Raw genomic sequence first — 13,050 nt, forward strand, 5'->3', positions numbered from 1 at the left:
ATATGAACTCCAACTACAGCAACATTAGCAAACTACTGTGTTCTGAAATCTATATTGCATATTTCAATGACCTGTTATAAAACATTTCAACTAAGACCTAATGTCCCCGATGCTGAATGCCACTGAAGAAAAAGAAGACTTCCTCAAATCACGACTTAGCTGTGGTCTTTTTTATAATATAAGTTCAGGAATAGCTACATGAAACCATTGTCAAATATCTTCAACAGTTTGTGGGACATGTATTCTAATTTGTCAAAACAAAAAAAACAGAGCATTTGTGGTGGCCGTCTATAAATGCTTTAATCGTCATTTAGCTTTTCCTTTACTTTTATAGTATGTATCAAGTGGTTTACAATATAATTGACAATATGTGCTAATCATTTATAGAGCAACCTGCGCCCAAAACAGAGGAGCAACGTAATGTAAAAAACTATCTTTTTATGTATACTTAGTATAAAAAAACACATTTCATTACAGTTAAACAGTCATTTAGGGAAGTGTAACCACAGTCCATACAGTCGTATGATGCTACGTTCATCACCTGGATGTCTTCTCACATGTAGAGGTTTAACCTTTAAATATCCCCTCATCTGATGTGTGTGTGTGTGTGTGTGTGTGTGTGTGTGTGTGTGTGTGTGTGTGTGTGTGTGTGTGTGTGTGTGTGTGTGTGTGTGTGTGTGTGTGTGTGTGAGCGCATGCAGGCTGATGCCTTAGCAGTCTATTCAAATCCAGACCACAAAGCTACCAGTGTCAGTAATCGTCACTCTCTTCTGACGAAGAGTGTATCATGCTGTCGTCACGGTAACAACGAGCCAGTAGGCGCAGCTCCTCCAGGGCCTCCTTGTAGTCTGCCATTTCGGGCCCCTGGGAGAGGAAGCTGGGGGCCACGCGGCAGATGTCTAAAGTGCTGGCTCCGCGATGCATGTCGGCCAGCCAAGAGCCGAGCGCTGTGGAGGACTGGAGGGACGCCATGATGGGGGCCGAGGAGACTGCCGGGGCTGGAGCTGCAGAGAAAGGGAGGAAGAGAAGGTGGCCGGGAAGGGGTGGGACATCTCTTAGAGGTTGACCAATCACAACAGAGCCAGCAAGCTAAGCAATCAGAGCAGACTGGGCTCTGGTTTCAGACAGAGGGTGAAAAGAGGTGCTGCAGCACAGGCAGTATGAGAACATAAAGAGCTTTTTGAACATTAAAGCATGGAGCCCTGTCACAGGAGAGGCAGGAAATACTAATATGAACCTGAAAGGCGGCCCCTTAAGGGCCCCTTTACAGTTTTACAAGAACACAAGATTGTCTAGCCTCTCAAAGTGCATGAGATTGCTCCATTTAACTTCAGAATTCACCATTTTGCTGGACTTTTTAAATATAATTATTGCAGTATTCTTTTTGCTGTATATGGTAATAGGACATGACAGTAATAAGTAATAAGTAATATTGTAATGTGCCCTTAATAAAGACAACACTTACACCATTGAATAATCATGATAAATAATTGTGATCCAAGTGTTGAAAAAAATGTGGTTTTCATTTTGGCCATAGTCATGTACTGTAGGATCAGGTCATTAAAAGTCATGAAAAGGTTTTGATATCTAAAAAGGTGTGCAATATCTTATCTATCTAAGATATAACTACTTAGAGTGTAAATGAATGATTTTTTCATATATCATCCTGAGCCCATTGACACAGAGCATCCTCAAATCACAAATCCAGTCTAGCCGTGTTGAGCAGCAGCTCACGTGTTCTGGGAAATAAAGTGACTGTTTTTGTAAACGGAGTCTGGTGGCTTTGCAGAGATCACAGAAAATGGCTTCAGTTTCCCGTCAGAAAAGAGCGGTGTGACGTCAACTTGGATCGATACCAATCTTCTAAATATAGCGTCCACCTCTATACTGATGTTGAATGTTCTTTTAGGTAGCTATAACATGTCTTTGCTGCTGCCCCCCTTCCACAGCTGGGCCTGGTTCTGCTTCATTGGGGGGGATCCTGCCTGTTTAAGTAATACTACGACTTCTGAAACCATCCAGCTAAACTTCAAAAAGAAGAATATAAATCTGCTTACATCCGCGTGGAGGAGGCTGGCTCTGCAGGAAGCCTTGGGCACCAAGGGACTGGGTGAATATCCGAGGGAAAGGTGGTGTCAGCTTACTGGGTGCGGACACCAACTGCAGAGCCCTGTCAGAGGGAAGATGGAGAGCAGATTGGATTCAGATATATTGGTTCTCCTAAAGATAAGGAAGGGAAATGGTGATGAGAGTTAACAGGGGACTCACAGAGGGGACGTGGGATAGAAGGATCTGATGTAGGACTCCAGGACATCCTCCCCGTTGCGGAGGCTGTGCAGAGGAGTGGGGGGCTGGGTCCCCGGGGCCAGAGAGCTGAGGGAAAAAATACATTCTAGCAACTCCTTAAATAAGATTTCAGTGTTATTGTGAAAGGGGTAGATGCATGCCTGTTTGTTTTAATATCTGAAATGTTTGCATTTCCTGACAAGTGACCTGACTTGATGCCACTGTTTGACTTAAATACCAAGGATACAATAACTATGGAATGAATGGTGGTTCACTTATTTGTTAAAACCCTTTAAATGAAGGGATGATTTTGGCTAGACATGTCAAATTGTCCTTCTTTAACCTTGTGGTAACTGTCCTTATCCTACGCAGTACATCCCTTTTTCAGCATAAAATCAGGCATAAGTCTGATTTATCATATTGTCGACCCCTGAACCTGACAAGTATGGTGTACATTTTCCAATAAATGGCTGTAGAATGTATCTATTAACCCTAAGACTCCCTCATTTTTCACAAACTTCAGAGCCTTTTTATCGGGTCTCCGAATGATTCCTATTTTCCCTGTGTTTTATGAGACATTGTATAGGAGAAAATAGTTGAAGAGTGCTTCCATTTGCCATGTATTGTTGTCCTTAAATGTATTTTGATGAGAAGTATTCTTTATTGGGTATATTATACAGATAGATGGTGATACTATATTGTTCTCAGTGTTCTAAGGTTAGGAAAGGATTTTATGTCCGTCTATGTGTGCATACAAATATTTAGCATAGCTCAAGAACCTTTCATCAGATCAACTTCAAACTTGGCAGGTGTAAGCAGCTGTACCACAGGAACTCTCTTTTAGACCACGCCACACTCTGAAGGGTCCTGCACCAGTTTTGCAAATTCAAACACTGGACATCATTCATTTCATTCCCAAATTCAAACCTGGTTAGCTTCTGTCCCTCGTAGCCTTTGAGCGTCGCCCACTGTCCGTATAATCGCCGGTCGCCTGGTTCAGGGCAAGCTGATAGAGGTCTCCAGGGCAACGCCTCTGTGCAGGCACTCAGGGCGTCAGGGAGAGAGCTGTCTTGCATCATAGGGAAGGGAACTGCACCGTAAGCAGCCACCACCTAGTGTTTATATCAGAGCCATCATCAAAAGCTCAGAGCAGGATAATCCCAAAATCAGGGTTAATGCTCACCTTTCTGCCAGAGACGGCGAGGGAGTCTGCCAACTGCCACATGGGGACGCTGTCTTTTTGCAGCCTGTAAGGCAGGGTGAGGGCATCGAGGGCCAGCGCCAGCACAGAGCTGGAGTGGTACCACAGGGAGGGCTGAGAGAGAGGGGAGACAACACTAAGAGTTCCTTACCAAGACAAATTCAGAGGTAATCCTGCATACTCACACATATAAATGAGTGTCTGTAAAGGGAAGTCAATATCAACCGCGATTACTATTACACTAACTAAACATGGTCACTGAACATGCACTGCAGTTGTGTTAGACCTACAACAAATAATATAGATGACCCAAATCTGCTGTCTTTTAGGCAGAGGAAAAAAATATATTAGTATATATATATATATATATATACTTTTTATATAATAAGTAAATAATAATAATAATATAACAGTTGAAGAGTAGCTGCTGCTGTGCCACAGAGCTGGAAGACGCACAGGGGAGGAAAGAGAAGCTGTTTATTTCAATAACTTGATTTATGATAAAATGATCTCGTGCAGAACTAATACACTTTCATGTTCGGATGGATTTTGATTGGCTGTCCATAATTCTTTGGGCCATGATCAACCCTCAAAAAAGCATCTGAAAAAATATTGTTGTCTTCTTTATAATTATGGTATGAACTCCACCATCTAGTTAAATTAAAATCATTCCTAAAATGTACAAACATTTAGCCTTAACATTTCCTTAATTAAAAGCACATTTAAAATCTTAAACAATTTCATTTGAATAAAGTTGAATTAGTCTTAACACTTGGCATTGCAAGAGTAAGAAATATAATAAATAAAAGTAAATATATACATTTCAACAGTAGACAGATATATAAACATAGGGTACTATTATTGAGTTTTAGTTAGGAGAGTTTCTTTCTCAGTTTAATTTCTGTATGTAATTGAAATAAATGTCAAAGAAATAGTCAAAAGAATGCAATGAAACGGTTGTAAAAAATGTCAAATTTAACCAAGTAATTCCCTTTGAATAAGCCTTAAAAACTCTTCAAATTAATAAGTGAAATTGCAAAGAGCCCAGATAAAAACTTGGTAAATTACAAAGAAATGAAATCAGAAACTCACATCATAATTCAGGTAGGGGAACGCAGCGGGAGCGGAGGGCCGTCTGCCCAGTCCCCCCCGCAGAGTCAGAGGGCAGAAGAAGGAGCTGTTGCTGGCCATGCTCAGCGTCCCTAACGTGCAGTTCAGCATGTGGTACAGCTCCTTCATGGGGGTCTGGGGGGGGCAGGAGGAACACAGTGAGTACAGAAGCACAACTACAATACGTCTGCTTTCTTAATATCCCTCTGGAGACGGTGACTCACTGAATCCGGATGACTGACAGGTGCCAACCCCCAGGTCAGGATGCCCCTCCCGCCGTAGGAGTCCTGAAGCATCTCTGTGACCTTTGACCCCAGGCCTGCAAAGCCATTAGCTAGGTCACACAACACCTGGAAACCCTGAGAGCAAATACAGAGAGAGCAGGAAGGAATGACAGTTTTAACCTAGATCTACTGAAAATATTATGGCGGATATTATTGTGTACTTGTATGAAATGTAGTTTCCTATTTCTGTTATTTCTGGTATTGTGTTGTTATTGCGGCCCTCTGATTTGTCTGAATTCCCACCTTAAAATGTAAGTTTTTTTGACCAGCTGTCCCAGGAGGTCGGATAGGGGACGGCTTTTTTCACAAACAGTGCTTTTGGCCCTCCGGCTTCAACTAGCTTTGTTTTCTTGTGTGGCAAATGGGAATTTAAACCAGCTTGTTGAAAAACCTTTTATCTTATTTCAAGTTGTGGAACATAATCCAAAACTATATACTAAAGCAGTGTACTTTAATTCAACTTTGAGATACTTGTACTTTACTTGAGTATTTACATTTTATGCTACTTTATACTTTTACTTCACTACATTTATTTACTAGTTACTTTATAGAACAAGATTATTGGATTATAGAAAACATAAATGAACTAGTAAAAAAACATTTAGATATTTTAATATAGTTTAAGATATCCGGCGGCGGTATACGAAGTAATTAAAGTGAGCTCCACCTTTACGAGCTGTGTTAGATAGTTTAATGTATCAATAATTAATTATTAAATATATACATATATACATATAATACATCAGAGAAAGGGAGAGCTACAATCACCTTTTCCCTCAAGAATGAAGTGGGAGGATTAGTAAAGGCTCAAACTCTTCCAGGTGTGGACAAAGTTGTTAGTTCTGGTTCCTTCCTGTACGTATATATATACATATTTTTCTGAAATGGGCCACTACGCAGAGCGAGTACTGTTACTTTTGGTACTTGAGTATATTTTGATGCTAACACTTTTGTCACTTTTTTTGTTGAGTGCTTTCACAATTAAGTATCGCTACTTTTACTTGAGTAAAAATCGGAGTACATTTTGCACCACTGCCTATTCCATATAATACAGCCCAGTCTAAAAGCAAATCCTTACCTGCAGGTAGTCACACTCCTCTACAAAGAAGTGCAGTTTGTCCTCCAGCTGCTCGAGCACCGGACCCTGCAGGACGGCCTCTCCCTGACCGAACGCCTCCAGACGGTGAGCCTCCCTGCACACACACAAACAAAAGCCATGAGGGGACTTAACACAAGCAAATGCATCCTTCAAATAAGGGAGAAAATCTGAGTGTTGGTGTAAAAGGTCAGACATCACTGTTGGGGTCAAAGAGGGAGAGCAACAGAGACGACTCAGGGTCTGTGTTCAGTCTGAAAGCACAAATCTGAGTAAAGCCTGACATCTACTGGACAACAACAGGTACTGCACTGTCCATGTAAAAGCAACATGCAATTGTTCTTAGATTAGATTCATTTAAATTGGATATAATTAATTAACACTAATATGTTTTTCAACTGCATCATATTAACCACGAATTGCACATGAGTTTCAATATAACAAATATAAATAGATTATCTGTATAATACTCCTTCTTATGTCTCTACACAATGTTAGCGTGCTATGAAATTATTTTACTGTGCTTAATCTGGCTATGACTTATTATCATGGCCTACTGTTTTTCGCCTTTCACGCCTAGCACCTAATGCTGGGATATATTATTCACTATAAATTCTGAAGACATGCTAGCACGATCTCCTTTATATATCCTATAACTTCCTTGTAAATATTCTTCTCTCTTTTTGCATTATTTTATTTATCTTATTTGCACCATGTATGTTGAGTTGTTGGAGGAGCATGGGACATAAGATTTTCATTGCCAACATATACGTTGTATATGCTGTGCATATGACCAATAAAACCTTGAAACCTTGAACCCGTGCTTCTTGTCATATGCGGATGTATTGTCATCAGAGATGGATGAGGTACTCAGATCTAGTACTTAAGTAAAAGTTTAAAATACTCTGTTTCAAATTAAAGTTATGTTGTGTTACTGTAGTTTAAATTCAAAAGTGTAAGTATCCTTAGTGTTAGCCTACTTAAATAGATTAAAAAGTAAATATATATATTGAGTGAGAAGTATTAAATAGCAGGAAATGTGAAGTGTCCAATAAAGTACAAGTACCTCAATATTATACTTAAGAACAGTATTGGAGTAAATGCCAGCACTATCAGTCGTCATAAGTATACTGCACATAATCCTTGCATTGCCTTTATATTCTGTGTGTAACTGTAAACTGGTGAACTGTTTATAACATAAAATACCAGGCTTAACATTTATTTGTTGACCTTTGACCCCAGGCCTACAAGTACTGGCATCTTAAATTGGTGGAATATGGAAATATGATTATACTATACAGACTATAACAGTCTCTATAGTGAAAACTACCATGAACTTAAATACCAAGGCTGTCCTTCCGTTTGAGTCTGATTTTCTTTACCCGTCGTGGTTGTACTGGTGGATGACGGAGATGCTGCGGGGGTGCAGGTGCAGCCTCAGGAAGTCGGACCACACCCTCACGCTGCCCTCCAGCCGGTAGCTCTTCTGGAGCCGTGCCAGCTGGCTGTTCACGTCCACGCTCACTGTGGCTGCTGCAGGGGGGGGTCACAGTGCTTGCTGCTGCGCTTGATACTAAATCTTTATTTCATGCTGAATTTGAAAGTTACTTTTAGTTTGTCTTACCTGAGCGTTGAGGCTGGGAGTAAAGGGCAGCTTCAGCAAGGGTTTCCCCTCTCTGAAGAGGAAAAACGAGCCGTCAGGATAAAACCATTCTGCAGCACTATTACTCCATACTCCATAGTAATAAAAGCTTCTCTTTTAAATGTTTTTTCCTGGAAACATGTAGTGAGACGGTGCTGAAGGTGTGAGGAAGTGAACAGCGAGGAAAAGTTACCTTCATTTAGTGACTATTATTTTTTCGCCATCTATTTTTCGATCTATATTTTAGTAGCATTCATTTATTCTATACATATTTTAATTTATTATTTTATAATTATTCGTACTGGAAAAATATTGTATTTTTTAAATAATACATTTTCTATATTAATTATCAGTACTTTGTGTGCATGTATTTGTATAACCTGTATTCAAGTTTTATCGTGTCAGCCGATTTTCTAATCTTTTTTTTGTTATTGTGTTTCTTTAATAAGGAAAATTAAATTAAACCTTCGATGACACTAAAGTTTGTGGTAGTGTTGATCTACTGTTTTGTATTTGATTGCTATAAGACAGCATTATTCCAAATTGCTTGGCGTCACTATCTCAAGATAATAGTGTGATGAAAACACTCTGCATCTTTGAGGTGCTTGTAAGTTTAATGTTCTTGCCAAATACTCACATCAAGCCTGTCCAGGTCTTCTAGAAAAGGGTTCTTCTCAGCTGGAGTTTCCTCATGCATCATGAAGCTTCCCTCCCTGCCAGATGAAGACAGTTTTAAATCAGAAAGACCAAGAGATCCAAACCAACACTTTGCTTCAATATCAGTTGTAAAAAGAAAAGGAACGTAGGCAGATCTGATACATCCATCCATAGATGTTTGACCTTTAACTAAAATATCCAACAGTAAGTGAGCACTTTGAGGATTGTTGTACAGCATTTCATTACAAAAAAACTAAAGTATTAAGAAAATAATGAATTAAAAGCTGTTAAAATACACCAGGGATACACAGTACCTTTCATTTAGAGCTGCAACAATTAGTAGAATAATCTATAAATGTATTTAACAACAAATAATTGACAACTATTTTGATAATCAATATGTTTTTTAAGTATTTTTTCATGCAAAAATGCCCAAAAATGTTTTAGCCTCTCCAAAATGTAGATATCCTGCTTTTCTCCGTTTTATAGAGTGAATTTCCTTGCGCTTTTATAGAAATCACATTGGATTGTGAGAAATTGAAATGGACATTTTACTACTTTATAGCATTTTATAGACCAAACGATTATCTGATGCACACACAAAGACACTTTCATCTACCATGTGACAGCGGAGGCGTCTTCTCTGGCGTCATACAGACTTCCCTCCTGCCGTAGAGTCCGAAGACTTCCTGTTATAGAAATAGAGGTACAGAGTGCAACAGTCAGCAGCATACAAAACCAAGTTACTATATGAACCTGTATCCATTTGAGGAATCAAAATCAAAACGTTTTACACAGTAATTAAACTAGTAAACCAATTAGACGAAGCCTTATGGACTGTAGTCATGTTTTTCTCAGAAACATGGCTCAGCGGCATTGTTCCTATTGCCGTGATGGATCTATAGGGACGCACCGTCTTCAGGGCAGAAAGAGTAGCAGCAGGTAAAAGCAGAGATGGAGGAGTGTGCATTTATGTGAACAATTCATGTTGTACGGGCTCTGTGACTGTTGATACCCACTGCTCTGCTGATCTGGAGTTCCTGATTATTAAGTGCAGGCCCTTCTACCTACCACGTGAGTTTACCTGCATTGTTGCTGATGCAGTTTATGTCCCTCCGGATGCTAATGCTAAAGTGGCCATGAAAGAACTGTGTGCTGCTATTAACAAACTGCAAACCATGCACCCGGACGGGGCCTTTATTGTCGCTGGGGACTTTAATCACTGCACCTTACGATCTGGTTTATCAAAGTTTCATCAGAATGTCTCCTGCACCACAAGGGGACAAACAACTTTGTATCATGTTTACACCAGTGTGGCTGACGCTTACAAAGCCACACCCCTCCCCCACCTCGGACAGTCCGACCATCTCTCTCTGTTCCTGCTCCCCAAATACAACACAGTCATCAAACGTGTGAACCCACAACAAGGATCGTCAATATCTGGTCTGAGGGTGCTGACTCCACTCTACAGCACAAATTCCAACACACAGGTTGGTCTTCGTTTTCTGCCCAGGCCACCATGGACTCTCAGTCAATTACTAACATTGATATTTTCACTAACTCTGTCCTGGACCACATCAACAGGTGTGTGAACATTGTGACATCATACAAAAAAATCAAAACTTTCCCCAACCAGAAGCCCTGGATGAACAGAGAGGTTCGCATTCTGCTTAAAGCAAGAGATTTAGCCTTCAGGGCCGACCTGAGGAGGATAATCGCACAGGCAACATACTGCTACAAACAGAGGATTGAAGAGCACTCCAGCTCCTCTGACCTCCGGCGTATGTGGCAAGGCATACAGACTCTCACAGAATGCTGTTCATAGACTTCAGTTCAGCATTCAACACTGTGATCCCCTCCAAGCTGATCTCCAAGCTTCGCCAGCTTGGTATCAACACATCGCTCTGTAACTAGATGATGAACTTTCTGACTAACAGACCCCAGTCTGTGAAGTTAGACAATCTCTCCTACTCCACTACTACCCTGAATACCGGCGTGCCACATAGCTGCGTGCTGAGCCCACTCCTGTACTCCCTGTTCACCCACGACTGCGCTCCTGTTTATGGTTACAATACCATAATTAAGTTTGCAGATGACACCACGGTGGTAGGCCTGATCAGAGGTTACGACGAGATGGCCTACAGGGATGAGGTACAGCACCTGGCCACGTGGTCTGCTGACAACAACCTGGCTTTCAACACCAAGAAGACCGAGGAGATCATCATGGACTTCAGGCGGGACAGGAGCCATGCACCCACCCCCATCTGCATCAACGGAGTTGCAGTGGAACGTGTGTCAGGGCTTCAAGTTCCTAGGCATTCACATCTCCGATGATCTCACATGGTCTGACTCTGAACTCCTCCACCCTGGTCAAAAAGGCGCAGCAGCGTCTCTACTTTCTTCGGGGCCTTAAGAAAGCCGACCTTGGTCCCAGGGTTCTGGTGGACTTCTACCGTTGTACCACCGAGAGCATACTCACTAGCTGCATCACAGCGTGGTATGGCAACTGCTCCGCCTCAGACCGGAAATCACTCCAACGGGTAGGGAAAACTGCCCAACGGATCATTGGTACCCAGTTACCCACCATTAATAAAATGTACCTCAAAGGCTGTCTGGGCAAATCCAAAAACATCATCAAGGATGCCTCCCACCACAACGACAGACTGTTCACCCTCCTCCCATCTGGCAGGCGTTACAGAAACCTCCGTTCCCGTACCTCCAGGCACAGGGAGAGCTTCTTCCCCGAGGCTGTGACTCTGCTGAACTCCTCTCCATCACTCACTAGCATCATTGCACTCATCTGCACTCATATGGACTTTATGGACATCTAACTTGCACTATTTTATTCCTATTCATACCTTTTCATAATATTTGCACATTCAATGCTCCCTGTACTGTCAGTATTTATAATATACTCCTTATATTTATTTATATATATAGCAGATTTTGCACTTCTGGTTGGATACTAACTGCATTTCAATGACAATAAAGTTGAAACTAATCTAATGTAATTAGAAATGTTTTTCGGATGATAAAACAACAGGAAAGAAGGACGTTACCCTTGAGATCTATGGCGATGAGACGAGGAGTGTGTGTGACGTGTCCGCCTAGAGTCTGTCCTTCTCGAAAGAGGACATCACTCTGGATCTCACCCGGGGACGAGTCTGGATCGTAGGATAAAGATGCATCCTGCAAGGGCCCCATTTGATCAGATTTTATTCAGGTTTTGGATGGAAGATATTTAGTTCTGTGTTTGCAATGTAGTGCTATACGTTTTCTTTTTTACATGTATGTGGGCTTTGTGGGATTGATATTGAGGCTTCATTACTGTTGTATTTTGCTGCTGTAGTTGTTTAAGGTTTTGCTATAGAGAAAGTGATTGGCTAACTTAAACTCTTTTATATGTTGTGTGTTTTGATCCAAAATAATACATCATATTTAATAAAGACCACCCTGTTTTCAACTTTGTGACTATGCATTTTCCAGATCGTCCAACAGTTTCTTTAAAGATTGCATAAATAATATGCAATAAAAAGTAGGAGAATTTTACCACGCAATAAAGGCAAATCGTTCAGCTTATCACAAACAATAAGGTATGAGTATCTCGAATGTATATGTATACAGGACATCCTCTGCAGCTGTATGCAAGAGGGTCCTTAAACTGAATCCTGACTAAGAATGTAGAAAAAACATCTCACCATTCAAACAGAGGCTAATTCATTTTTTTCAATTAAAACCATTACTTTCGTTTTAAATTTTAAATTGAATAATAAACATCTCTCACTTAGTAATATCCCCCGATTTCCGTCCATAAATATGATTATCTGATCACAAATAAACTGCTGGCTTCCCATTTTAGCACCATATAGCCTGTATATCCGTGTTATTTACACTGCATGTCCTCGGTGTGTTGAATTGAACACAGACTGCACATTCACGGTGCTGCTAACATGAGCTATCTCTCCAAGTTTGTCAACACATGCCATGCTAACATTAGCTTAGCGCTAGTCGCTTACCTGCAAATTCCACCAGTGAGTCCCGACAAAGTTTGAATAATGTCCCAACTGAAGAGTGATGATTTCTCTACAAAAGTTACTCATCGTGGCAGAGAATAAACTCTCAGGATAAATAAATTACCATCTACTTAGAACGTGATGGGCATGTTTGGAAATGACAACACTGAACCCCGACAGCCTAACTCGATGCTGTGTGCGATCTAAAAAGAGCTTCTGTGATTGGCTGAGAGAAGTGGATGAAGAAGTGTGATTGGCTTTAGTAATGACGTAGTGTGAAAGGCTGGTTTCACCGTGCTGTAGCTTCACGTGCAGTCTCTGCAATCTAGTCTTCTCAACAAGGAATAAAAGATAGTTAGCATGAACATTGAAAGAACGGTTTAACATGCACTTTAAATGACTATCTAATATATTCCCGATATTTGAGTAGTGTTCAACACTATATCTGTTATTATTTCTTATTATTGCTATAATTATATGTATAATTATTGTTCTAATGTTATTATTATTATTATTATTATTATTATTATTATTATTATTATTATTATTATTATTATTATATCATTATTATTATTATAAACCCATACAAGTGGAGTTATTTACTGGATGCAAAAGTAAAATAAATTAGAAGCATACCTTTTAAAACAGGGTGTGAATGTACACTTACAAAACACATCATCGATTGCCAGTGATGTTTCCATCTGCAGTTTATGTTTTACTTTCCAAATATGTATCCACAAGAGTGAGACATTTATATTATA

At 40.3% G+C, this 13,050-nt stretch overlaps 1 protein-coding gene across 1 annotated transcript; it reads right to left on the minus strand.

Annotated features, from left to right (window-relative positions):
• Positions 1–148: 148 nt before the first annotated feature.
• msto1 (misato mitochondrial distribution and morphology regulator 1) lies at positions 149–12,500 on the minus strand. Its single transcript, XM_063898891.1, has 14 exons — positions 12,293–12,500; positions 11,336–11,465; positions 8,896–8,965; positions 8,257–8,332; positions 7,602–7,653; positions 7,360–7,510; positions 5,960–6,074; positions 4,822–4,956; positions 4,580–4,732; positions 3,470–3,601; positions 3,214–3,398; positions 2,269–2,373; positions 2,058–2,170; positions 149–1,004 (listed from the first exon to the last, which is right to left on the minus strand). The coding sequence occupies exons 1-14, from the start codon at positions 12,374–12,376 to the stop codon at positions 751–753; spliced, it is 1,755 nt and encodes a 584-aa protein (XP_063754961.1). The 5' UTR covers positions 12,377–12,500; the 3' UTR covers positions 149–750.
• Positions 12,501–13,050: the final 550 nt, after the last annotated feature.

This window comes from Eleginops maclovinus, chromosome 13, assembly GCF_036324505.1.
Source record: "Eleginops maclovinus isolate JMC-PN-2008 ecotype Puerto Natales chromosome 13, JC_Emac_rtc_rv5, whole genome shotgun sequence".
Taxonomy (NCBI): domain Eukaryota; kingdom Metazoa; phylum Chordata; class Actinopteri; order Perciformes; family Eleginopidae; genus Eleginops; species Eleginops maclovinus.